The 27,101-nt window shown below is 33.6% G+C and overlaps 5 protein-coding genes across 14 annotated transcripts; 1 reads left to right on the forward strand and 4 right to left on the reverse strand.

The window, feature by feature from the left end:
• Positions 1–417: 417 nt before the first annotated feature.
• On the forward strand, positions 418–3,193 carry LOC103482758 (aquaporin PIP1-1). 2 transcript variants are annotated; one of them, XM_008439071.3, is made up of 4 exons: positions 418–1,535; positions 1,912–2,207; positions 2,325–2,465; positions 2,824–3,193. In XM_008439071.3, exons 1-4 carry the CDS (start codon positions 1,208–1,210, stop codon positions 2,917–2,919), a joined length of 861 nt encoding a protein of 286 aa, XP_008437293.1. In that variant the 5' UTR covers positions 418–1,207; the 3' UTR covers positions 2,920–3,193. The 2 variants fall into 2 exon arrangements, with proteins under 2 accessions (XP_008437293.1, XP_050945835.1); XM_051089878.1 differs by having other exon boundaries at positions 1,002–1,535; positions 2,325–3,193.
• Positions 3,194–3,798: 605 nt separating this feature from the next.
• On the reverse strand, positions 3,799–5,605 carry LOC103482759 (cytochrome P450 86A7). The gene has a single exon (XM_008439072.3). The coding sequence runs from the start codon at positions 5,544–5,546 to the stop codon at positions 3,972–3,974; it is 1,575 nt and encodes a 524-aa protein (XP_008437294.2). The 5' UTR covers positions 5,547–5,605; the 3' UTR covers positions 3,799–3,971.
• Positions 5,606–9,524: 3,919 nt separating this feature from the next.
• On the reverse strand, positions 9,525–11,763 carry LOC103482760 (BTB/POZ domain-containing protein At5g41330). Its single transcript, XM_008439074.3, has one exon. The coding sequence runs from the start codon at positions 11,095–11,097 to the stop codon at positions 9,667–9,669; it is 1,431 nt and encodes a 476-aa protein (XP_008437296.2). The 5' UTR covers positions 11,098–11,763; the 3' UTR covers positions 9,525–9,666.
• Positions 11,764–11,988: 225 nt separating this feature from the next.
• On the reverse strand, positions 11,989–20,784 carry LOC103482761 (puromycin-sensitive aminopeptidase). Its single transcript, XM_017043327.2, is given in 32 exon segments — positions 11,989–12,236; positions 12,340–12,411; positions 12,556–12,783; positions 14,100–14,275; positions 14,365–14,446; positions 14,531–14,677; positions 14,816–14,954; positions 15,038–15,186; positions 15,461–15,644; positions 15,717–15,797; positions 15,965–16,074; positions 16,278–16,334; positions 16,418–16,429; positions 16,522–16,583; positions 16,586–16,730; positions 16,814–16,861; positions 17,025–17,105; positions 17,191–17,254; positions 17,354–17,379; positions 17,492–17,578; positions 17,672–17,699; positions 17,852–17,913; positions 18,022–18,234; positions 18,315–18,422; positions 18,522–18,596; positions 18,720–18,833; positions 19,259–19,335; positions 19,508–19,583; positions 19,673–19,813; positions 19,983–20,027; positions 20,121–20,204; positions 20,680–20,784. Coding segments are annotated over 32 exon segments (3,132 nt in total). The 5' UTR covers positions 20,758–20,784; the 3' UTR covers positions 11,989–12,155.
• A 2,486-nt stretch (positions 20,785–23,270) lies between these two features.
• LOC103482762 (uncharacterized) lies at positions 23,271–27,031 on the reverse strand. 9 transcript variants are annotated; one of them, XM_008439079.3, is made up of 9 exons: positions 26,825–27,031; positions 25,969–26,125; positions 25,285–25,332; positions 25,108–25,154; positions 24,811–24,877; positions 24,701–24,744; positions 23,583–23,640; positions 23,457–23,503; positions 23,271–23,372 (listed from the first exon to the last, which is right to left on the reverse strand). In XM_008439079.3, the coding sequence occupies exons 2-9, from the start codon at positions 26,026–26,028 to the stop codon at positions 23,369–23,371; spliced, it is 375 nt and encodes a 124-aa protein (XP_008437301.2). In that variant the 5' UTR covers positions 26,029–26,125; positions 26,825–27,031; the 3' UTR covers positions 23,271–23,368. The 9 variants fall into 9 exon arrangements, with proteins under 9 accessions (XP_008437301.2, XP_050945838.1, XP_050945836.1 ...); XM_051089881.1 differs by having other exon boundaries at positions 25,969–26,109; positions 26,825–27,029; XM_051089879.1 differs by having other exon boundaries at positions 25,969–26,106; positions 26,825–27,021.
• Between the last annotated feature and the right edge of the window lie 70 nt (positions 27,032–27,101).

The raw sequence follows: 27,101 nt of genomic DNA on the forward strand, positions 1-27,101 counted from the left end.
GATGATCATTCCGGATGATGAAAGAAGAAACAGATGAGGGTGTGGAGAGTATTACTGTTGAGGATAAGAACAAGAAGGACAGAACCAACCAATAAGATGTCAAATCCGAGTCACCTTTTTCTAGAAAGATCCTTAAAATAACGATAATGCCCCTTTCCCTAATTTCCATGCTTACTTACATTATAATATTCATCTAATGCTTACTTACATTATTAAACCTTTAATTAATCTCCAATTCCAATTTCTTTACTTTATTTATTTTATTCACTTTAAAATTTCATCATGTCCCATTTTCTTCAAAAATCATCATGTCCCTCCAAAAAGGAAAAGAAATCATCATCACCCTTATTTTCTTTTAAATCAAAGGATAAATGAAACCCATTTGAAACCTCATCTTTTAACATTTAATAGTCCTTCCATTCTTCTATTTTTTTTCTCTACAAATATATCTTAATACCTTCCTGTACTTTCAAAATCGACCATTAAAAATTAGGTTTGATTTAAAAGAAGGAATAAAATAATATAACAAAAATTTTAGATTATACGTTATCAACACAAATAGAAATCATTTAGTGTCATCGAAAAGTATTTTATCAGTATCTATCATCGATAGATTTCAAAATTTTATTGTATTTGTAATTTTTAACTATTTTATCATTTTGAATGATTATATTTTACTTCTTGTATTTTAATAATAATAATATTTAATTTTGCATTGGAACAATTTTGGATGTATTTAATTTGAGTAAAAATGGAAATAGCAATTTGTTAACTTAAAGATAGATTTAAACTTAAATAAATATCCTATTTATAAGTTATAATATATTATATTAACTACACATTAAATGACTACATAAATTTGATATTCACATTTGGATTTAAATTGGAGCAATTAAATGTCAATTACACTAAAAAACACATTTAAAAAATAAACATGAAATATAGCTCTCTCCATTTCATTGTATTGTATTAAATCTCATATTCAAAAAGACACATAGCTTAAATTTAACACAAAAAGTAAAAATGAGAAAATGGAACACTAATTTTCAGTCTATAAAAACACTCCACCTGCCATCCGCCTCCTTCTACATTCTTCCCCAAAAGCAAAAGCAAAAAAAACCCATTAACAGGAGAGAGAAATCTCATTTTAGAGTGAGAAAAAGCCTCCATTGTTACATTTTCTAAGTAAAACTCAGCAAAGAAGGAAATGGAGGGGAAAGAAGAGGACGTTAAGCTAGGAGCAAACAAGTTTTCAGAAAGGCAGCCAATTGGCACATCGGCGCAGACGGACAAGGACTACAAAGAGCCACCGCCGGCGCCATTGTACGAGCCGGGCGAGCTGACGTCATGGTCGTTTTACAGAGCCGGAATCGCGGAGTTTATGGCCACTTTCTTGTTCCTCTACATCACCATCTTGACGGTGATGGGAGTCAGCCGATCTCCGTCCAAATGCAACACCGTCGGCATTCAGGGCATTGCTTGGGCCTTCGGCGGCATGATCTTCGCCCTCGTCTACTGCACCGCCGGCATCTCCGGTAAAACCCTAAAACCTAAGCGACTGTCGTGTTCCTTTTTGTTCTTAGATCTATATGTGTTTGAAGTTATTGTATATGGTTTGGCTTTGGTAATCTATAATTTGTGTACTGCAACAAAATATTTGTTTATTTATTTTGAAGATCTTGAGGCAAAAATTAAACTTTCCCGAAGATATAAGTAAGGGAAATATTATGTTTGAATGATTATTTTAACTTAACGTTTGAACATGATGAAGGGCTATAATTAAATGAACTTGTAAGTAAGACCAAACAGGTATTTGATTAAATAAGCTTATATGCGATGTATTATTATGAGTTTAGTTTGAGAATTGTTGTGCTAAAGCCTTACTTTGGTTTGGGTATGTTATCTTCTCAGGTGGGCACATTAACCCGGCGGTGACCTTCGGGCTTTTCCTGGCCAGAAAACTGTCCCTCACAAGAGCATTATTCTACATCATAATGCAATGCCTCGGCGCCATCTGCGGCGCCGGCGTGGTCAAGGGCTTCGAGGGGTCCACCTACGTGCAGAAGCTGGGTGGTGCCAACTTCGTGGCCTCTGGCTACACCAAGGGCAGCGGTCTGGGTGCTGAGATCGTCGGTACCTTCGTTCTCGTCTACACCGTCTTCTCCGCCACCGATGCTAAGAGAAATGCCAGAGATTCTCACGTCCCTGTAAGCTTTGTTTTTATCTTTTTTTAACCGTTGGGTTGGATATTATTATTTTCTTTTAGTTGTCTATAAATAAAATATGAATTTAGTTTAATTTTGTTTTGAAAATTTTGGGTGTAGATTTTGGCTCCTCTTCCCATTGGGTTTGCAGTGTTTTTGGTTCATTTGGCCACCATTCCCATCACCGGAACCGGCATTAATCCGGCCAGGAGTCTCGGAGCTGCAATCATCTACAACAGGCAACACGCTTGGGATGACCATGTGAGTACAACCCTTTATAAGTCAATTTACCTTTTAGCCTCTACTTTACCATTGAGTTATCCACAAATTTGTTGTTTTTCTTGCCCTTCAAAAAAACACAAGGGTAAAGTTGTAGTTTAACACGCAGATCAAAGTGAACTAGAATCTGAGAGATTTTTAAATGGCTAAAAATTTGATTGCTATTTTCAGAACAACTATGAAACATGTTCTTAATTTTTAGTTTTGTTGATACGAAATCTACATTTTGAAAGTGTGAAGCTAATATTAAATTTAATTGAATCAAGGGGTGATTTTCTGATGAATGATTGAGATCTAATCAATAATAATTTTTTTTTTTGGGAATATTATATATGTCTAGTGGATCTTCTGGGTGGGACCTTTCATCGGAGCTGCTTTGGCTGCTATTTACCACCAAATCATCATCAGAGCCATTCCATTCAAGGCCAGAGCTTGAAGATCAGAAGAACAGTTTCAAAATTCTTAATATCATTATTATCATTTCCTAAGAGGTCATCTTTGGAATATATCATCTTCTTTTTTTCATTTCTTTCTTAATATGTGTGTTCTTCTTTATCTCTTTTTTGGTATGTGTAAACTTCGTTTATTTTGGTGTTCTTGAGAGAAACTGAGATGGGTTTGTGTGTAAATTAAGTTATCTGTCTTAATTATTAGTGGATGTTGTAATTTTCAAGTTATGTAATGGATTATATATTAATTCTTTTGTGCAATCATCAATTTGTCTTTACAACTTTCATTTTTGAATCTCAAATGGCTCATATTCATAGTGTAATAAAAGTTGCCAATGTGTTAGACATATAGTTTGATTTCGATTTAGGGTTCAACCACAATGGAAAAATAGAATAATAGATATGCAAGAACAATTCATTTTTAATGGAAACATTCATCTAATTGAATTACAATTCACATGAGGAGGTTCTTTCTATTCAATCATTGTCCTTGTTGTATATCTGATTTGTCCAATATGAATCTGTTGTTTCCAAATCCCATGATAAACACTAGACTCTTTAGGCTTGAAATTGAATCCAATATTAATAAATGAAAGAATTGGGAATCTCAGGTAGTTGGCCAAACCGTACATGAATAAATACTATGATATGCAGTATGTGACACATTTATATGGATCATGAGACTGCACAAATGGGCTGTGAGAACAATAGAAAAGAGTGACCATTTGGGTTTTGGTTTCATTTGTGAAATTTATTCACTTAATATCCTAGACCAAAAATTAAATCTTAATTCTTAAACTAAATTGAAAGGAAATCAACCCATTTTTAATAATTAAACATATATATACATATAAAAGAGAACCAAATTTTTGTAAAATTGCAATATTTCCTTTAAGTCAATATATTATATCGTGCTATTGTTTTCTTGAATTTGTTACATATATTGATAAAATACAACAAAAATTAAAATATTTTTTTTTGTAAATATTAATAGTGTTACAAGACAGCCATAATACTTCGCCGTTGGCGCATAGCAACGTCAAGTCGCCGTCTCCGCCACGGTTTTGCTAATTTTCTCCACCACATGGCCTAAATCTCTGGGATGCAAGTGAACTTTAAGGCCATACTTCATGAACAACGTCAACGACATCTTTTGCTCAACACGGTGGCCGGGAACCACCGTCAGGCTGTGGCGGAGCAAGACCGCTGCCGCAATGGACTTCATTTGTAAATAAGCCAAATCTTTTCCTAAACAAATTCTTGGGCCGGCATTAAAGGCGACGAATTTATAAGCATTTTCATTTGTATCTAACCATCTCTCTGGTTTGAATTCTAAGCAATCTTCTCCCCAGATGAATTTCATTCGACCAATTGAATATATTGAATATGTGACGGAGGAGCCGGCAGGGACGAAAGTCCCGGTGGGTAAAACGTCATCGTTTATCACATGTTTTGAATCTTCCGGCACCGATGGGTAGAGTCGGAGGGTTTCCGATAAGGCGGCTTTGAGGTAAACTAATCGATCGACTTCTTCAAATCCTAATGGCTCTTCCGTCCACGTAGACATTTCTTTGCCACGTGTCTCCATTAGGACGGTGCAGATTTCTTCGAGGATTTTTTCCTCTACACTTGGGGTTTGGATGACTAGCCAGAAGAACCAGCTCAGGGCGACGGATGAGGTGTCTCTTCCAGCTAGGATGAAATTGAGTGCCACGTGTTGGAGGAATGTGTCTGAGTAGGATTCCTTCTTTTTCATGAATCTTGATAGCAAGTCGTCGTGAGGGGTTTGATTAGTGTTGACCTGTTGCTGATTGGATAATTCGTGCTTACGTGTGTTGATGATATTGGTTAAATATTGATTTGTGTGGTCAAGGCTTTGGGTTAAGGTGACTTCCATCCCCAGTCGGAGCCATTTCTTTAGCTTCCATACAAACGTAGGCAAAATAAAGCGACACAATGTAGCTTCGGTGGCTTGATCAAATGCCATAGCGAAGCTATTCTCTGGCAACTCAGGGGCAAGCGTTTGGGGATCCTTACCAAAAGTCAGTCCACAAATATTATCAAATGTGAGCCGAAGCAAAAGGTCCTGAAGATCAACAGGCTTCCCTCGACGTTGAGCTGACTCAAGAATCGGGCAAAATCGTGACTTAATAGCTCGACTAACCCAACGAGCCATGGCTTGACGAAGAGTCCTTGTGGTAAATTCCAACGCAGCGGTCTTTCGTTGGAACAACCATGTATTACCATCTGAATTGAAAATTCCATCACCAAGCAAATCATGAAATACGGCTTGCCAATTGGGCCCTTTCGGATAGTTCTCGAATCGCGTCTTCAAAATATGCTCCAAATTCTTTGGGTCACATGTGACAGTCACCAGACCTTGCTTCTTAGTTAAAAGCGGAATGGCGCATATGCAAGTCTGGTACGTACCACCCGTGGATCGTAAATTCTCAACAATCCAATCATGCATACGATGGCTATTCTTAATCAAACCTGGAAGACTGCCTAGTAGTGGCCAAACACGTGGTCCACTCAAGGACCGTTTGATATTCAAGAACCAAATCAAGTACGTGGCGACCAAAGCAGCTACTGCAAACACCACCGTGGCATCCATCTTCCAATCAAAAGAGAAAGAAAGAAAGCCTCTTTCTCTAAATCATTTTGAGAGTGATATTGGGGATTTGTTGAGAAAAAAGTGGGTTATAATGATGAGGTTATAAAGAGAGAAAAGATAGAAGAGGGCATTAATGGGGAGGCATAAATTGTAGTTGAAAGAGTTTTGGGTTTGGGTAGAAGAAGACCTTATTATATAAAACTAAGGTTGATAGAATTCATTTGCCATTAATACCACCATTTGTGGTTGGACATCAAGACCTAATTTTCAAGTCACTCCAACCCTCTTTGTCCTTATACTAATTCTTATTTGTTTTTCCTTTTTTTAATCGATCTTATTTTCTTTTTAGTATAAACAAAATATAGTGACAAGTTTTCTTTTTTCTAATTTAAACATTAGCCTAAAAATCTAACCAACCATGATTGTTATATGTATGTATCCTATGGTTATTACTTATTAAGGATGGTTACACATTCTAAAAGTCTCATTAACTCTACAAAATTAAACAATTTATCAGATTTTCTTCTTAAAGTAAATTCTCCTTTTGTTGTTTATTATTGAAGTTGAAATTAATTAACTTTCATTGTGAGTTGTTTGTTTCGTTTAGGTGATTGAGCTACCATGTTATTTGTTTGACACAATATTTCTTCTATCTAAATTATTCATAATAAATTATATATTAATTTTAAGCATTATTTTTCACTAAGAAATTATGAAGGAACAATGACCATAAAGGAAAATGAAAAGGATCAATTAAGTAGATATAAATATAAATGTATAATTTTTCAAATTTAATTTATAATTAATAAATTTCGAGTGATAAGGTTATTCATTTAAACCGTAAAAATTTCGATAAATAAATCTACCATGGGATGTTTTATAAACCTTTTTATATCATTTAAGATAAACTCAAAAGTCACTTCAATAAATAAATAAATTCATTGTTCTTCCATTTTATCCTTCCAAAGCCGGGAAAATAAAAGAAAAAAAATCAAGTAATTCATCTTAAATAAGTAGAAAGAAATTTCAAGTAAAAAAAAAAAAAGAAAGAAAAACACTCATTAATGATATTCTAGTATTTATCATTAATATTACGTTGATTTCTGTAGTAAACAAAATTTCCCTACGAAAAAATTAAATGCTATTTTCATACATATAGTTTGGAGAAAATGTGAACTATTTTTGTATGGATAAAAATTGAATATTTCAAACTTATAAAATGTCAAAATTAGACCCTCAAAATTAGTAAAAATTGTAACAATAAATTTTGAGATTTGATCACTACTGATATTATAAGTTCGAGGTGTAATTGAAAACACCAACATGACATTAGTGGTTGATTTTGTAATTTTTCTTATAAATATGAGGTGGACAAAAAAATAAAAGTAGCTATAAAATAAATAAATAAATAAATAAATAAATAAAAAGTTAGTGACAAAATTAGAAGGAGAAAAAAAAAACCTCCATTTTTAGATTCACCCATTGTTGATAGAAAATAATTTTTCTCAACTGACCTATTAGTTCCTTTTTAATTCTCTTTAACTTTAAAAGACAAAATAATAATAATAATAATAATAATAATAATAATAATTGATGATGGCATGTTTGTGCCAAACAATGTTTGTATATGTGTCTATAAATCATAGTATCAATATAATTTTAGGTATTTTGGTTGGGTCACTATTTAAATTTAATGATTCTAAATATTTTTAAATTTAGGTATTCCAAAGAATTTTCAAAATTAAAGAACTCGGTATGAGGTAGTGAACAAATTTGAACAATTAATGCGCCCTATCAGAAGAAATTGGTATGTTCCAAAAACAAATTAAAAGTAAAGAAATTGGGGAGAATTAATAATACCTTCTATAAATATTCACATGAATATCAAGTTATTATAACAATACTAATTATAATTAATTATGGAAGACTTTTTTTTTTATTTGTTTCATTTTGGTCTGAATTATTTTTATAAATTAACTTAATATCCGAAATTAATTTTCCATTTAGATTGGACTTAAAAACTAAAGTATAATAATAGCACTAATAATAATAATAATAATAATAATAATAATAATAATAATAATGTGCTATCTTATAATATAATAGGTCATATATTTGTGTTTATTTTAACCAGAATTGTACCATAATCGAAAATAGTGGAAATTTTTTTTACTTTTGTAAATTTTATTGATTATTTTTAAGGAAATTATAGTAAATGGTAAGTTAACAAATTTTTTTTTTACAAAATAGAGTTAGATTTTAAAAATATCTAGAAAATTATTTTAAATGATTAGATTATTTAAAAAATTTATAAATATAACAAAATTTTATTTTATATGACAACGATAAATTGAAATAAATATCGGGTGTATTGTCACGTGGATATATTTCATGGGAAATGGAAGTCAAATGCTAAAATTAAAAAGGCTGAACTTGTAGTTGGGGAACCCTTCAATTAAGGGATTTCTTACTCACCTTTTCCCAACCTTTTTTTTTCTCAAAGCATTTATGATATAACAACAATCTCCATTTCTATATTCCATGTTAGTTCATTTAATGATTGATAACTATCTTTCTTTTCTTTTGGTAAGAGTATCTTTATTTTATTATTTTGTGAAAAATATTTTATTTTTTTACTAGTTTATTTATAATAAAGTTTCATATTGTTAGGATTTATGCTCTGAAGTTCGTAGAGATTGAATTGACCTTTTGATTCTTTATTGGTTTAACTTCTACCGTGATAGAACCATGATGATTGCTTTTAAGCTTTAGGTTTAACTTTAATTTTATATTTGAGATTTGAGTTTTGTTTCAGTTTGATCCCTAGTTTTATGATATATACTTTTATTGCCGATTTTTCACTAATGTTCATTTTCTAAAGACAAAACGTAAAATTCAAGGGTTAAGAATCAAAGTTTTAAAATTTTACAAACTAATTTTCACAGTTTCTGAAATTTAGATCTAGTTTAATTTTAGAGACGTTTATTAAATTTTGGAAATAAGAAACAAGATGTGTTATCAAACAAATATGTTTCTCAAAATATGAGAAGTGAGAATAGAAAACAAGAAACAAAAAGGCTATCAAATTGATCCAAAACAATTCCAAATCGTTTTGATGGTCTACAAGAGAATGATAACTAGATGGATAATTTTTGGACTAAAGAGAAGAAACCTATGAGACCAAGAAAACAATAGAAAATAGACAAGGAACTCAATTGGGATAATGAAAATATATAATTTAACTTTGGACTCCAATCAAAAATAGACAAGCAACTCAATTGAGATAATGAAAACATATATTTTGACTTTGAGCCCCATCGAACTCAGACTCGACCAATATAATTTAACTTTGAACTCCAATCAGAATGGAGCTTACTACAATCTATTTGAGTCTTAAAAAAAAAGGTGAAACTGATCCAAAAGTCTAAATCATCCTTGGCAAAAAATGAGGTTAACACTAAGCCTCCAGACTTGATGAACAAAATATGTTAAATACATGTCTATGCACATTTTGTTTGAGAGTTAACCTAACAAGACTCAGAAACTCTGATATGAATGTCTTATGCCAATGTTTCATTGTAAATTATAACTTAAAAGAAATTAAGTTTTCTAATACTCAAACTCTCTACTTATAACACATTAAGCATCGAAACGTGTATGGTAAATGGAGAATTCAATTTTCTTATGAACTCTCCTTAGAAGTCCAATAGCAATCTCGAATTCATTCTCAATAAAATTTTGTGAAAGTTATCTATGATAACAAATGGGCAATTTATGCTTTGGTAACATAAACAAAATTTTAATTTTTGAGTTATTCAATGATATTGAAACTAAGTAGGGGTCATCCCTACCAAAATCCGAGTAATCTCAACGGCTAGTTTGTAACTTTGTAGGATGGATAAGACATTTATTTTCATATCCCCTTCTACTAAACTTTGAACTCAAACAGAAAAACACTCATCAATACTCCAACACAAGTTTCAATAATACCCAAATGCTTCTATAAGCTCATCAATACTACAAAACGAATTCCTCAAACGCACTCTCGTTAAAAACTAATCTACATTACTACAAACCCATTTCGGAATTTTAATAAATTATACAATCAAATCATTATCATTTACAAAGCATCCCAAAATCCCTTACCTGAACTCTTCCAAACCTCCACACATTGTTCATCTTTTCTTATCACAAACATCTTATTCCCACCAAATCCTAATTTCATTACTTTCCCACCTCCCAAATCCTTCATTCTCCCCATCAAATTCTTCCTAAAAACTCTCTCCTCTAACCCTAATCCTCCTTCCTTATTTCCTCCATTTCCAACTGTTACTTCAGACCATAACTCTATACTCCCTCCTTCTCTGCTGCAAAACACTTGATTTCCGTAACTCTCAATCTTCCCTCCAACCCCAACTTTCTTCCCATTCATCACCTTCGTCCTATCCCCAAGACAAACCCATGGATTCCCATCTCCAAGTTTTCTCAAATCCGCACTATAAACTTCACCAGAGCTCACACCAATCTTGAAAATGGCAGATAGATTCTCACATAGAGTCATGTCTGAGAAACAATCCACCTTCTCCTTCACCTCCCAAGCAATGTTCCCACTCCTTATGTCCCAGAATTTGATGTTTCCCTGTACTCCAGAAGGTCCACTGTGAGACCCAGAAGCCATTAACAGATTATAACCTGCAACCCATTTCAACATTGTGGCTGGGATTGCTGAATCAATCTCGGCACCGTAGATCTCGTTGCGAGCGATTTCGTTGACTGGATTGAAGGTTTGTAAATCGTATATCATTATGGAATTTGAGTTTCTTCTGCCTGATTCGAAGCTGGTGAAGAGAAGTTCAGAAGAAGCTCCGATGGCTTGCACGGTGGAACTGGATCGAGTCACATTCTCCCAATTGAGAATTGATTTCACTTGGCCTGTTTGGAGATTGAGGATTTGCAAACCAGAGAAGTCGGTAGCGCCAGCAGCGGCTAGCGATGGCGACAACGCTAAAAGAGAATCAATGACGGAGAATTGCGTTAGGATCGTTGTCTTTCTCTGAAGTGACCAATCGAAAGAGGTGATCTTGCCGCCGTGAGCAACGTGGAGTGAACCAAACGGCGTTGTCGCGATCGTCGACGGAGAATCTCGGCCATTGAGAGGGAGAATCAGAGACTTCTCGAGATTGAAAGCTTCGAATTGAGAAGGATTAGAGAGAGAATTGATTAAAAGGGATTCGACTCCATAGAACTGGGACTCTGAAATTAGGTCTTGGAGATCAAAGGCTTTGGCCTTGGAAGGAAGATAACCGGTTCTAAGAAGCGAAATGATGACAGAAAAGAGATCGGGATCTCGATCGATAAAGGGTACGACGGATTGCGATGAATCGGAGATGGTTGATAACAGAGATCTAGAACCGGCAAGGGCTAGGGTTTGCTTGGTGGTTTGAAAGAGGTGGCCACCGACATTAATGGTGACAATGTTAGATTCAGGGTTTAACGGCTGCGGTAGAATCGGAGAAGAAGAAATTGAACCTGAAATTGGGGGCGACATCATCGATGAAATCGAACGGGGAAGTTAGAGGGACAAAATTTTGATGAAGAACAAGAACGGGAACAAGGTTGACTTCCTGCCTTAATAAAAGTCAAACCCAAAATATTAATTTATAATTATGGAATCTATATGTTTATTTTCATGCACATATTCTCTATTTTCTTTTCCTTGAAAACACTGATAAGAGTAACTTTTAAAAAATAGAAAAAGTGACAAACTATTGATTATAATTAACTGTCTAATTTTTTCAATTAAAAACTTACATAAGAAGAATATGATATATTTTTATGATATACTTTAATGCTATATTTGAAAACTACCTCTAAAATTTCACTAATTTTGTTATATCATAAAAAAATTACTCAAATTATTAGATAAAGAAAATAGTAATTTATAAAGTTATTCATGGATGGAATCTTAATTGAAATTTTCAATTATTCTTATTTTCACCGTCATTTGATCAAGATAACCAATCTCCATGTTGAATTTCAAAGTGTATGTAAATAAGTAATTTTTTTTAAGCATGTAAATGAGTAAATTACTATTAGTAATTAATGTTATTATTCCATTTGTCTACATGTATCTTATTATTTGATTGCAAAATAGTGTAATATTGCATGTAAGTGATATTTGAGCTTAATATAAAAATAGTCTAACTCTTTATCTTGTTAATAAAAAAAAAAAAAAGTAATAACTCTCCCTCTTCTTAAAAAATAATATGTTTTCCAGTATAGATGAGGTAAAAAAAAAATAATGTAAAAATATTCAAAGAAATACTGATATTTGAAATTTAGCCTAATTTTGAAATATTCATGTAAGGTGAAAATTGACACTAAAAACTTAATAGGCCAAAGCAAAAAAAGAGGTTTTTATTTAGTAATGGTAGGAAATGGATGAAAAATAAAGAAAAGTTTATAGATGCCTTCAAATATAAAATCCACCACAACAAAAGCACTTGAAATTCAACAAGCATTTGTTTTCTAAATTGAGGCTGAAGTGAGGGTGAGAAGAATATTATTATTATGAACCCATCTATCCTATTAGATCAATGATACATATTTTCAAGCTGCTAAGCTTTTTGATGCAATTTCAAACACATTTTCGGACAGTCCATTGGCAGACATTATCCTCTCCAGTTGTGCCTGTAAAGAATATCATCATCATCATCATCATTAACACAAACCAAAAATGCCAACCAGCAGATAACAAATTCCATTTTCCAATCATACAACAAGCAACAATTACCTTAGCAAGTTTTTGTCGCTGTTCGTCGTAACGCCTCCATCTCGAGAAGGCAGAGACCATTCGAGAGGCAACCTACAATCATCACCACATCAATCAGGGAAAAAGAATACCACAGTGGGACTCTCACTTGGTCAATGGCGAAAAAATTTTAATCGGAAACTGAGAGATTGTTAACACCAATTCTATGGCTGAAGGAAGTTAAGATTCTGAGCTGACCTGGGGATTAATTTTGTCTAGTTGCATGACAATGTCTCCCAAGAAATTGTAGCCTGATCCGTCCTTTGCATGAAAGTTGACGATTGATCCGCAGAAGCCTCCAATCAAAGAATATACCTTGTTTGGATTTCGCAAGTCAAAGGCTTTGTGATTTAGGAGGTTCCGAACATTCTCGACATTACCAGGAATGTCTGACATGGCTTGAAGAGCAAACCATTTATTGACAACCTATAGTAGAAGTGTAGTAAAACAATTGTGTCACAACAATTTGAAGAAGCAATTCAAAGAATTATATAGACCTTATTGGAAGAATACAACCAAGAGTCAAAAACTAAGAACAGTTCAACCAAATTATTCTTATTGTATAAAGCATATTAATGCAAGAGATTTAACCTCAATGGAATAAACAATTAGCAAACAACAATAAACTCAAACTAAGAATTACATACTACCAACAATCACCACTACTTTAATTATCCTCCCTCCCTCCTTATCTTGAGTTTTAAAGAAATAGAAGCTCGGATTATTACTGCAAAACTACTCCTAATGATTTAAAATTTAAAATTTAAAATTAAAAAAAAAAAAAAAAAAAAAAAAAAAAAAAAAAAACTTCCAAGTCAAATCAAATTCGTTGTCTTCAGCTAAGAAAACTCCAATACGATAGCTTATGAAAGTCCCAAATAACTATAATTTCATAAAATTGATCTTGGGGGTCGTGGGTTCTTGAAAAAACATAGCATCCAAACTGAAAATCTCCATTCAGCTCCTCCAATTTCTACGTTTTCCATAAATCTTCACCAAGAGTACTAAAGTATGGTCCCACTTAAACATCTCAATTGCTTCAATGTCCATTTTTTCTTCTTGTTCTTTTATGGTCCCACGTCAACCTCAGAAGTACAAATCCTTCCCATCATATTACAACAATCAACTTCTGAATCATTGAGAAACAAGAGCATCGAAACCTATTTCCTTATGTTGCGTTCCTTTTTTCTTTTTTCCGAAAGCATCTTCTGAATGATTTTTTTCTACATCTCATTCAGATTCTTCCTTGGAAGATTGATCTAACTTTTTCATTCTTCCTTTTGCTGTTTTTCCTACCATTTTTTTCTTATACAGAACTAACCTGTTGAAGGCTTGTTTCTCTAACTATGATTCAGATTCTTTCTTGCTAGATTATCATACTAATGAGTTTCTCCTTCATTTTCGTTTCAAAATTATAATTCTTCTAAAAGAAGATGTGTTTCCAATTTGCCACAAGATACCCACAAAATAAACTGATTTTCTCTGCTATCAGAATCTTGGATGCTACTGACATTCTTAAGCTCCCAACTCTCAAGCTAAAATAAATGCGAGCAAACATCAAACAGTCTAAAAACTCTAAGAAACACTCAAATAATATTTACTTTATAGGACCCTGCAGGCTTCAACTAATATTGAATTTCGAAGAGATTGAATCTTCAATTTTATAGGCTCAAATTAAGAATTATAAACTACGTAGAATTATGCTACATCATCAAATAAGAAGAGAAGAGTTAATGACTAACCAAATAGTCATGCTGCCACTTGTCATAGAAGTCAGCAAGAATCTCATCACGAGTTTCACCTGGCTTCTGAGCTATAGCCGCCAAAGCTGCAAATTGCTCAGTCATATTCGAGGCATTCTTATACTCATGAAGCACAAGACTGGCAATCTCAGCATCCTCAGTTACTGCAAGATATGCTGAAAATCATCAAAGAAACTGAAGATGTTAGTTCACTTGAAAATTTCACAAAACCTAGTTCACACAAAATTAGTTTCCTCGAATAGACCTAGAGCAATATTCTTCAAAGCACGCCTAGCCATTTCAGGATGGTTAAATTCATATGCTTCTGAACTCCTATTCTCTTCTACCTGCGAAAATCAATGGTAGAAATTTAATTACAGAACAATAGTATAGATTTCTTCAATAAATTGCATGTCCGGAGAAGTCTATACTGTAGCAAGAAGCTCTGCTTTCAATGCATTGGCCAGTTCCTTCCTAATGAAAGTTCGAACAGCATGAACAGCATCAGGATCTGCAACCTCCATCATGTCCATTATTTCCCCTTCGCCAGGAAGAGTTATTGCTTTGGCAATGAATTCCTGGATTACCAATGGTCATTAATTTTCATTATCAGTATTGTGTCTCCATACCAGCTTCGCGCCAGAATTGGCTCGGTGAAAGAACAGAAAATAGGAACTTCAAAGAAACTAAAGTACAAAACCAAGTACCCAACATACTTTATCCAAGCTCGCGTCACAAAGTATGGAGTTCAAACCCTGAATGAACTTTGAGTTGAGAACCAATGGCTTATTTTGCTGGTGATCAGCCACCAGTTGGAGCATCAATTTTCGTGCCAACACTTGTCCAGCCTCCCAACTAAATCACAAAATGACCGGAAAGAGAGCTTTAATAGTTATAATAATGAATTAACCTTCAAAACTTTCAATATAAATACAGACCGGTTGAACTCATCTGAATCATTGGCAAGGAGGAAAAATAGATCATCGTCACATAGATCTGTTTCCACTCGGACAGGAGCACTGTAGCCCCTAAACAAAGATGGAACTGGCCGCTCAGGTATATCCGAGAAGACAAACTCTTCTTCTTTCTGCATCAAGCATAGAAATCAGTAGATAAACGAAAATGTGGTGTCCTACTTCCTAAATCTCCCGTTCTTAGCAAATGAAATTAACCCAATCTTATTTTTCCCGATCAAAAGCAAAAGCAAACAAGTGCCCTAAGCTTCCCGAGATGTTCAACTCTACCTTAATTGGGAAAGCAGAAACTACCATAGCCAAAAATAAATCTAACCACCAACAGCAATCGTTCATAAGCAGTTTCTATATGAAGCAATCACTAACTAATGTAATTTCTCTGCTAACCTTAGTCAGCCTGAGGACTGTGGAGAAGACTGGCTGATTATCTCCAGATATAGACCGCAATACCCCATCATTATATACGGAGGAAAGAGGCAAATCACGACCAGACGAGCCTAGCAAACCAAGATCAACAGGTATAAACATTGGCTCTTTAATTGGCTGCCCAGGAGTTGGCGGAACATCTTGCCTGTGGAATTCCAACTACTTAATATAACTTGTAAACAACTACTAGGTCAACGGCAAGGAACGAATTATATACCAGAACTTTAAAGTATATGTTTGACTATCGGAATTGTAAGATGATTTAACTTTGACTTGAGGGGTCCCAGCTTGAGAGTACCTGAATTTTAGTTATATTTATAAGCACTACAAGTTTTGCATGGAAGAAAATTCAAAATGAAACAAAAAATTAAAAGCGCCATAGTAAGAAGTTAGAACTCAAAGACACATTTGTACAACCTCTAGAAATAGGTCATACCATTATTAGAAGTTTTTTGGATAACGTACCATAATAAGAAGTTAGCAAAATCAGCATGATTTGCATCTCGCATTGCGGCGAAGAAATCTTCACAGGTAACAGCCTGACCATCATGTCTCTTAAAGTAAAGATCCATGCCCTGTGATATAAACAATTTTGATCAACCAACTTCTTAGAGCTAAGAGCTATCTGTTAGGTTCCTTCACCTAACAAACAAAAGATATTCTTGGAGCACAAGGATTATATTATATACAATATCACAAACATTTTCTTGATTTGAAAAAAGAATTTTACAGATTTAATATACTCCTAGAAAAAAATTGAAGTATTTTCAACCCTTACTTTTCTAAATCCTTGACTTCCCAATAAGGTCTTGTACATCCTCACGACTTCAGCACCCTGAGGTCATAGCATTAAATGTTTCTTTATTGGTTTCTCTTAACCCAGAAAAAAGGGGTAAACATTATGCTTAAATGACAAACCTTCTCATAGACCTGCAAAGAGAAATCAGATATTAGATAGTCCCTTCAAAGAAAGATATGAAAATGAGCTTGACAGCATGTAAAGACTCAATGATAAAGCCTACCGTCACTGCATGTTCAAGTTGGTACAGGACCCTTGTCAGATCATAACTTGATAGAAGAAGCAAATTGAAAACCCAAGGTTCAAAAAGAAATTCCTATCAGTAAAAATTGAAGAAAAGAAACAAAAAATGGAAAGGAAAGAACAAACAAATAGCTGGAATTTTGTGCAAACCCATAGAGAATAACACTTTCCTGTGTAAAAATTATCCATCTGTAGAATGTTGGGATTACCGTTAGGACATAAATAGGCATATTGAGAGAAGAAGTTCACATAAATATTATATAACTATTAACCTTGATATAGGAATGTGGTCGAACTGGATGAGCCATGGGACCAGCATCCTGCAGAAAGAAATGAAGGGACAAGATGAGCTTTAAATACTAATTTCTACATCAACTCAATTAGAAATTGGAATCTAGTAAAACTTGGTGAGAGAAACTATAAGTAAGATATATTTGTGTCTATAAGTTATAGAAATCTTAAAAGCGGATACACAAGATGAACCTGAGGAAACTGATAGTTTCTAAGTCTTGAAACATCGGCAATTCTTTTCACAGCACGACTTCCCATGTCAGATGAAAATTCCTATTGTTGAGGCAACAAGAAGATTTTCAAGGATCAATCAGGTGTTTAAGTTAGTTGCTAATATCTCAAGGGATAAATGTCATACCTGATCACGGAAAACAGTAAGGCCTTCCTTCAGGCTCAGCTGGAACCAATCACGACATGTCACCCTGCATAATAGAAAAGAATGTGAATATGAACAGGAAATAAGAAATGACGCAAGGCAAACCACATTTGAATTTCAATAATATATTGGTTCGTGAAACAACCTGTTGCCAGTCCAGTTGTGGAAATACTGCAAGACAGTGTAAAATAAATCATGTGATCATGTGATCATTATGACTATGCACTAGTATAAAAGAAAATATGATTAGAAGTGTTTGAGAGACAAAAGTTTTATGACAAACCTCATGACCAATCACTCCTAATATGGCAGCATAATCTGAATCAGAAGCAGTTAACGGAGATGCCAAGACAAGTTTTGAATTGAAAATCTGTTAACAAAGAAAAGAAAATGACATGAATAAAATTTCAACCTTTAAATCATACACATGGTCACAAAAGTAACAAAGTTTAGGAGACAATACATTCAGACTCTTGTTTTCCATGGCTCCCCTGGTTAATTAAAAAAGAGGCCATCAAAATCAAGTAAGTAATCAGATAAACTTTTTATGAAATCATCTAGAGTCAGTTAAGTTGTGACAAAATGAACAGAAACAAAAGCAAAAAAATAATAAATAGCAATAATAATAATAGAGAGAATGTACATGTTGAAATCTGGAACAGCCACAATATTGAAGAGATCCAGATCATATTCTAATCCAAAAACCTGTTTTCAGCATATGAAAACAAAATTGATATTGCATTAAATCCTGTGTACTGTTTGCATGTAAATCAATGAAAAATGTATTGATGCATCATATACGAAAATACTAACATCTTCATCCCATTTCATAGCTGCCTTCAAGGAATACATGGCATGCTCAGTCTTGGGGAAGTCTTCGGCTGGAGTCCATATCTTCAAGGAGACTTTCCTACCCGAACGAGTAATAAAAATATCATCTCTGCTTACCAACTTGCCAGCTACTAAAGCAAACAAGTAGCAGGGTTTCTTAAAGGGATCCTCCCAAAGGGCATAATGTTTTCCACCCTGCAGAAACAGCGCTTGTGATGACTGTTAAACATGTGCATCATACAAAATGCTATGGAGTTGTGCAAAATGAAGTTCACCTCTAAATCACCCTGGTCTATAAGATTTCCATTAGAGAGCAGCACTGGGTACAATGACTTATCGGCTTCTATGCGACATGTGTACTTTGCCATTATATCTGGACGATCCTGCTCAACATTCATGTAGCATTAGATAATTGGATGTCAGATGACCTAAAATATAGATCTATATACATCATTGAACGAAAGAAAACAAACTCCTCTAACCTGGTAATATGTGATCTTCCGGAAACCTTCAGCTTCACATTGTGTGCAGAAATTTCCAGATGATTTATAGAGTCCCTTCATCCAAAGGCAATATCACAGTCAATTATAGAGTTGCAGTGAAAATAACTATAATGGTCACTTTTTTTCTCTCTTTACAGATAAAAGAGAAACAAAATTATCAGCGAATGCATGTTTAACCTCCAAAGATGTGTTTTTCTGAGGCTGTATCTCATTGGTAATTTCCAAAGTAAAAGCTCCAGCCGGCGGTGATACAATTGTCAATTGGCGGGAGTCCAGATGGTAATCACCCTCCTAAGTTTTGGGGGCATCAAAGATGAAATAAAGACAATAAGTCCATAAGAATATAAATTGGGGACTGCCTTAACATCAAATATCATATGAAGGCAACTAAATTCATTTGAGAAATTTGCATTGGCAGTTCAAAGTATTGTTGACACACATCATTGTAACTGTAGAGACTGATTAAAGATCACATACATTATGCACTTGTGTAAGCATATCTTTCTTCCTCTCCCTCTCACTTTTTTTTTTTTTTTTTGGGGGGGGGGGGGGGGGGGGGGGGGGGGGGGGACCATGCTTTCATTATGATGATTGAAAGAATATACAAGAAAAACAAAGAGGAGAGGGGTCCAATGCGACACAAGCTACTAAAACAAACTCAATACAAAAGAGAGGGGTCTGGCACAAGCAGGAAATTCTCACGTCAGTACACATACCTTCAGGTCCTCACTATTAATCTTAATTGAAATCAACTTCGCATCCTCACCATTCAAAACCAGAGGAGCTTTGGACCCTGAACCAAAGAGTAAAGAAAAAATTGAATTGATTACTAGTAAATTTCACACGAGAGGAACCACATGAACATTGATGTTATCAGAAATTCCATTCAAATTTGCAGGTGAAATACTGAAAAAAAAAATAAATAAATAAAAAAAAATAGCAACGCTTAACAGTACATTACGCACCTTCAACTCTAGGGAACACCGTTATTCTTGAATTGACAATTGTTTTCTCCTCACCCAACAAAAATTTCAAATCGACCTATAGAAAAATTTTGTTTTACTTAAATATATATAAGAAACTGCCATGTTGAAAGAATTCGATAGAAAATTAAATTAAGGTTTGCATACCGTGTCAAAATAGTAATCAGGCATTTTGTAATCTTTCAAAAATATTTCTTTAGGTGCACCCATTTTGTTCTCTTCAGCTTTTTCTTGCAATGCTTCTGTTGCAACTGAACAAATCAGCTTCCTACTAGCTTGTTTAGCCCCCTGAAAAAATTTGGACGGGGAGCATAATTAGCTTAAATTTTGAAAAATCTACTAATGCGTTCTGAGACGCAAGAAACTTAGATGACTAATACTTTCAAAAAAGACACTATTATAGTAGAATCATATAAAAGGAATGTGTAGAAACTGGCATGCTATATTTAGAGCTTACAAACGGCAAATGATATGGAAACCGATAATTCAGTCCAGATTTCACCTGAAAGGCAAAGAAAAAACAAATTGAATGAAATATTTAGACATGTCCATCAATTATAAGTAAAAACCAAAAAATGATGATAGTTGCAAGAACCTGTGAAGTGAATAAGGGCCTCTGTCTAGTGCTACGTTTGACTGAAATTCCAAATGAATTAACACGCTGATGTGCAGCTCGAGCCTGCCAAAGAAAAAAGAAATCCTTTACAGACGAAAATGAAGTACAAGTACATATTCAGCTTTCCCACTTTGAAGCTTACTTTCGGTATGCCGCCAACAAAAAGAAACAGCAATTCAAGCATACAATCCTACAAAGATCTTATGAACTAATATGCAGACACAAGAAAGACTACTTTGCGTAGAGAACATAGAAACCAACCTATGAAACCCCACCAGTAAAATAAAACATACCTTCAAGACTAAGACTACAATTCACAAATGTTTGTAACACAAAACATAACATAAAATCAGGTCAAGCCATTTTGCAACCTCAAATGATAAAGTAGTTCAATTACTAGAGATGTTAACAAGAACTTCCCTACATTCTCAACCAAGCATTTTCTCCACAATAATTCTTTACAAGTACAAACATTAAATTTAAAAAAAAAAAAACAAAAAAAAAAACAAATAAAGCAAACTGGGAAATGGGTAATCACAGGAGCAGATGAAATCAAACCCAAGAGGTTATTCCTTGCCAATCCCACGCTCTTGCATGGTAGAACCAACCGAGCCATTCAGCTAAAAGAATCCTGAACGAGCCTACTAATATCAATTACGTTCGACAGACCCACAAGTGAAACAAGACCTTGACGAAAATAATCAAAAACCAAAATCAATCCAAAATAGGGCCCCAAAAACCCTCAACACGAAAGCAGAGGAGAAAAACCCAATTCGCTCTTATATAGAGGATATAGGGATAACCCAAAATCTGGATAAAAAACAATTGACTAAAGAAAAACAAAATAAAAAAGAGATAAATATAAACATGAAAAGTCAGAAATTAAACATCCACATGAAATACTGAAGGAAACAAGCCTTGTGGAATTACCTCTGATGATCAAATTAAAGAAAAACAGAGATCTTTTCGTCTCTGCTAATTTACTTTCTTTTTCCCTCTAGAGAGCCTACGATGAACAAGCAACAAGGCACCGCTACCGGATATATTTATAAGGAAAATGGTGGAATAAAAAATATATCTTTTTCCTTTTTTTATTTGATAAAACGTTGGAAGATATATATATATTTGACGTAAATTTGTAATTGGGGTCAAGAAAAGAAAGGGTGATTGGGTATTTGGGGATAAGGATTTGCTGATTTTTTTATGTATTTATTGATCATTGGGCTAGCAAAATTAGCAACAATTTGGTACACAAGAGTGAGGAGTGGCGAGGAAGAACATTTCAAATAAGGGTTTTTCTTTTCTTCTTGGGAAACTATAGTTTTCACTGAACCAACTCTGACAAAATGGTTTTAAAGTTTAGACCTTCTGTTAAGGGCTTTGGTTTTGGTTAATTTATGTCTTTCTCTCAAATATTCTGCCTATGATTTTTAAATTATAAATTTGTTCCTATAGTTTGAAGAAAGAATTTGGTGATTGATTGTGATGTTTTATTAAATCATAGGGATTGCATAACATTAAAGATGTATTTAGTTTAATTTTTCGAACTGTTTAATTTTGAAAATAAGTCATTTTTAAAAATTTTTGTGGTTTTTGAAACGTTTTGAATTTTTATTTTAAATAAAAATGAGCTTTTAAAAAAAATTCTAGTTGGTCGAAACATTATCTATATTGATGCTAAGTTTTGGATAAAGAAAAGTATATTTAACTTTTACGTGATAACAATAGTAAATTTGTAAATTGAGAGAAAAATTGAGCTTGTAAGATGAAAAATCAACATATTAATGTAGTATTTGTCACACATATTCTAAGATAAAAAGAGTTAGTGGTTTTTTATCATTATAGTAACAAAACCTATGTCAAAAGAGTAAATAGTGTACATTATTTTCTTTCCAGTAATTTGTTCCATCGTGATTGTTTTTAAAGTGAAAATTTTTAACTTCTAAATTGAAGCTATGATAATCACTATTAGACAATACTCGTTTTGGTTTCTTAACCATTTCTTCTTGTTTTTTTGAAAAAGCATGCATGTCATTATGCCATCTTAAAAGAGGTTTCTTCTCCTTCCGCTCCCTTCCGCGTTTGTCTTATTTATTTATTAACTGATTAAGTGTTCCAAGATTATGAATATTTCTATATCCATCCTCAAAACTATTAATTAGTTCAAAAAAAAATGTGGATGTTGATCAAACATTTTATTCATTTTAAGATTTGTTACGCCTGTAAACACCATCCACAAAAAGTATAATTCAATCAAAGATACAAATGAGTTAGATCGAATCTCATCGTACTATAAAGGTTATTTTTTCTTACAAAAAATTAATTTTATAAAATGAACCATTGAAGGATGGTTCACTTTAAAACTAACCTTCCATTGTAAGTGCTCTCACCTAGTGGCGCCCAAATCCAATCCATGCAGTTTAAGTATAGTTATTAACTTATTTAGGTTTGAATTTAAATAAAGGAAGATCTTTTAGATTGAATTGATTTAAAAGTTTATCTAAAGTAATTCAAACCAACTTGAACTATCTCGATCCATCGTAGTATTAACATTTGTATCTTTTGTAAACATTTAGGTTATTTTACTATATTTAAAAACAACTTATCCATATATTCATTTTTGCTTGATATAATAATATTATTTTTTGGACGATCTATTCTTCAAGAACACCTAAAGGTTTTTGTAGCGCTTTAAATTATTTTCATTATATAAATTAAAATTGAATTGTTAATCCTAATTCAATATGTAAAAATAATTAAATCAAGCATCCACACTCTAACCTTTTATTTCTTTTAGAACAAAAACTTAAATAAATAAATTAAGTAACTCGAACTAGCCCAACTCAAACAATTCATAATTTGTTTGGGTTCATTTATTAATAAGAGTTATTTGGTTGAAGAAATTCATAATTGGATTTGGATTGAGTTTAAAAAGGTACTTCAATCCAACCTAAGAACGACCCATTTTCGCCTACATGATTTTTGCAATCATCTCCCTGAAAGTTCTCTGTCCAAACTAATTTGACAATATTTCAATTCGTTAAGATATTAGAAACCATCTTAAAAGTTACATTTCCGAATTTTCACCATCCTATTATTATCCGAAAAAAGACGCAGCTAACTCAGACATTCTACCATTGAAGTATCGTTCTTGTCTATCATATTAATCGTGAAAAAGTCTCCAAACACAAAAAAATATCTATAATTTGCCAACAAAATCTTCAAAATCACCTACCCACCAAAAGATATGTTACAAAATTAGGAAGATAAATATGTGAAAAAATTAGGGTTTAAGCAGCAAAAGTCAAATATTACCAAAGTCTATTGTCAGTCACAGCAGTAACAATGCCTTTCATCGTCTCCTGCAAAACACAAATGATCCATTTAATCCCATTCAATTTACTAAAAACTGGAAAGAGAAAGGTATGATTGAGTAATTACCACAGAATGATCTTTGAGGCCAAGGGAGATTAGTAATGGTCTGTATGAACCTGATACACTGCAGAAACAAAGGAATAATTTCAGTATGTTATTTAAATATGGCTATCTTGATGGGACCCTAAAAGTTCTAAGTTTAAATATTCAATCCATCAATAAATGATCACCACAAAGGATCCTACTCCTCTAGTTAGTCCCAGTCTCCACTCAAAAGAGTTAGAAGACCTCAGACTTTCTATTGAGACTTCAGAACTAAACAATTAACTGAAAGAGATGAAAGTTAAGAAATGCGGATATGGATACAAGACACGGTGACATATCATTTTCTTAAAATTTAGGACAAGGAAACAATTTTTAATCAAAAGAAAATTTAAAGTTAATGGACTGATGCATTTGTAAGCTTGAAAATTAGTTCGTTGCATTTCACAATCAAATTGATTATTATTCACACGTTTTTCCATGTTTGACACTAGTACAACAAACGTGTCGAACATGTATAGAACACTCGTTAACAAACATGAATAATGGGAGATCTAACTAGTGTTCTACTATTCTATGCATGTTCTAGTGTTAACAGACATACTTAACAAGCGTTCTATGCATGTTTGACACATTTGTTGTACTAGTAAGTGTTAGATATGTGTCCAACAAGTGTTGAATTGTTCATCATGTGTCAAATATGAACATTAAGCTAAACTAATGTGTCTTCTTAGGATAAAGTCATCCTCTCTTCTCAAGCCTTCTTTGTAGAGGAGATACCACTGAAGGTTGGAGAAACAAGGAAATGCTCCCCCAATGACAATGTCAAGATAATTGGATCTTCCAATTAAGCCTTGATTCACGTTGAAGAAGCGTCTCTTGAAGGGCAACCAACACGGTTCAATGACACCAAATATGGAAAGTAAACACTATCTGCAGATTTCTATAAATCATAACTTGACAAGCCAAGATCCCAAACTTTAAGATAGGTTATCTACTTAATAGAAACATAGCACATTTTGGTTATTCTAGTGCATACTATCTGCAGATTTCCAAAGAGCTGTTCTCACGTCCAGAAGTCAGATCTTTAAAAGGAAGTGTTCAAACTGTAAAGTTCGATAAAGTTGAATTGGAAGGTTTACCTGATTTGTTCAATCAACTGACGTGCACATGCAACCAGCATCGGCTGAAAATTCCATGTATCAATTGCAGCATTATTCAGTAACAAACTACTATAGTGTAGCAGACTTACCTCATCTCTTTTGCCAAAAACAGTTGACACTGAGAAGGTTGGATGAATTGTCATCCCCTCCTCCTTCCTGCGAATGTAACATATAGATGTCTAAGAACCTTCTAATATAGCAAAATGAGAATTTTAAAAAATGATATACTTTAGCCCTTATTGCCAAGTTTAATTTAACCTATAAATCTCAATAAACTATTAAATCATTAATGTAGGTCTTCCTCCCATACCATCTAAAGCATTTTCTAGTTCAAGAACTGTGAGGTGGAGAATTGAACAATGAAGAAATGACAAGTAACTGCTCACCTGGCTTGTAACATAGTCCCCATTGCTCCAATTTGAGTTGCAATAACCTTACCAATTAGTTCCAAACATCAGAGATGGAAATAACACACATTAGTAGATACCAAAAACCCAATTTCCCCATCCTCCCCCAAGAAAAATATATGCAGTGGTAACACAAAAAATCGAACTCCTACTGACGAGAAAATGATCATCATGGCGACAAATGACTATATCCGTTTTGATTCCCTGAAAGGAAAAGATATATGAGTGAGATTACCAGCCTGAGCGCACCAAGAATAAACAGTAAAGTTCCTTGAACTTGGACTAGAAAATACAGTGAAAACCAGAGATGCTAAGAAAGTAGGAATACAATAACAGACGTAGAATCTCGCAAGAGATACATTGCTTCACCATAATCAAATAACCATAGATGAAAGGCATTAAGCCACGAGGAGGATTGTTAGTTTAACCAACACGTAGAATCAAGCATTTGCTTCAAATGATTAATACGATAGGTACTTTCACTAATAAACGAAACCCCTTTAACCAATCAGTACACATCCAGCATATCTTAACTCGAATTCCCATAAAAAGTGAATTAATTTCCCGTTTAAAATCTCAAATCGCTTAACCCAATTTAAATTCGTTTATACATCATCCAAATTCAAGCTTCCCATCTGCAACTCGCAGACCAATCTGTTAAAGATAACAAACCTATAAATCGTTAAAGCAAACAGGTTGTGGGCAAACGATGAATCCTTTAAATTAAAGTTAACCCTTCAAAACATAGCTAGAACAGGGAAAATAAGAGAACCCAAATCCCGAATTCCTTCAAGGAGCTTGGAGTATGGATTAATTTAATCAATAGCATATAAACGCTACCTTAATTTCCATTGAGGCCTGTTTGTGGGAAACCGGAAAGCGGGTACCCGAGTTTTCCATGGGGGAAAGAACTGACTGTGGTCAACCGAATGAACCAAATTGCTTCGCACACCAACTTTGAACTTTGAAGTCACGCACCTACTTTTTTTTTCTTCTCCTATTAGTTTGTTTTATAAGAGAAGAGCTTTGCACCATCATGTCTAATAACGTCCATTCAAATTGAAAAATATATTCAAAAGTTCAAAATTAAATAATGTCCACTAAAAATACATTAAAATGTTCAAAGTTCAATAAAAAAAATTCCATTGGTGTCCACAATGTGCCATATCAATATAACCATTGACCAAAATGACTCCTCACTATCCAATTTAATAATGATGTGAAGGTGACCAAAATTAGTGTTTCCCAAATGCAAATTGATGCAAATTTGGCCCAGCCTTCTCATCACTCTACAGGAATGGGACTTTGGACAATATATCAATTAACCCAAAATCTTACTCTTTAATTTAAAAGAGTCAAAGAAACAGTGCACATGTAAATCTTCTACCTTCGTACTCCCCAAACCCCTATTTTATAAACACTTCTAAATATTCAATTCCAGACAGTACTCTCATAAGTCATAAGCCACCCCTCAAATAAAATCATCTACAAAGGATGTTTTGGATCTAATTCATCACATGAAAAATCTTTATTTCTATTATAGAATTAATAAGCTGAAAATAATAATAATAATACACAAACAATGAGGTTTGAACAAAATATTGCTCAAAATCATTAATATGGCAGTATTTTTCAAAGCAAAAAAACAATTAGAAAAAAAAATGAAAGTTAGGTCAGATGGGAACATTGAACAAACCTTGGACTAAACAAGATGAAGAACCCGACAAAACAAGATGAAGAACCCAAAATGTGAAGTCCGTCGAACTTGATGTGCAGTCGAACTTACGAGGTCGCCGGAATCTTATCGCCGAAGGGATTACGAAATGTGAACGTCGAACGGATTGAATGGGCTAAAGGGATGGGGCGAAACGAAATGGAACGGTGAAATGGAAATGGAAATGTTAATTTAGGTTTTTTTTTTTATATATATATATATATACCCCTAAACCGGGTTGGGTTGGGTCAACCCGGCC

This window comes from Cucumis melo, chromosome 9 (genome assembly GCF_025177605.1).
Source record: "Cucumis melo cultivar AY chromosome 9, USDA_Cmelo_AY_1.0, whole genome shotgun sequence".
In the NCBI taxonomy this organism is placed as follows: Eukaryota; Viridiplantae; Streptophyta; class Magnoliopsida; order Cucurbitales; family Cucurbitaceae; genus Cucumis; species Cucumis melo.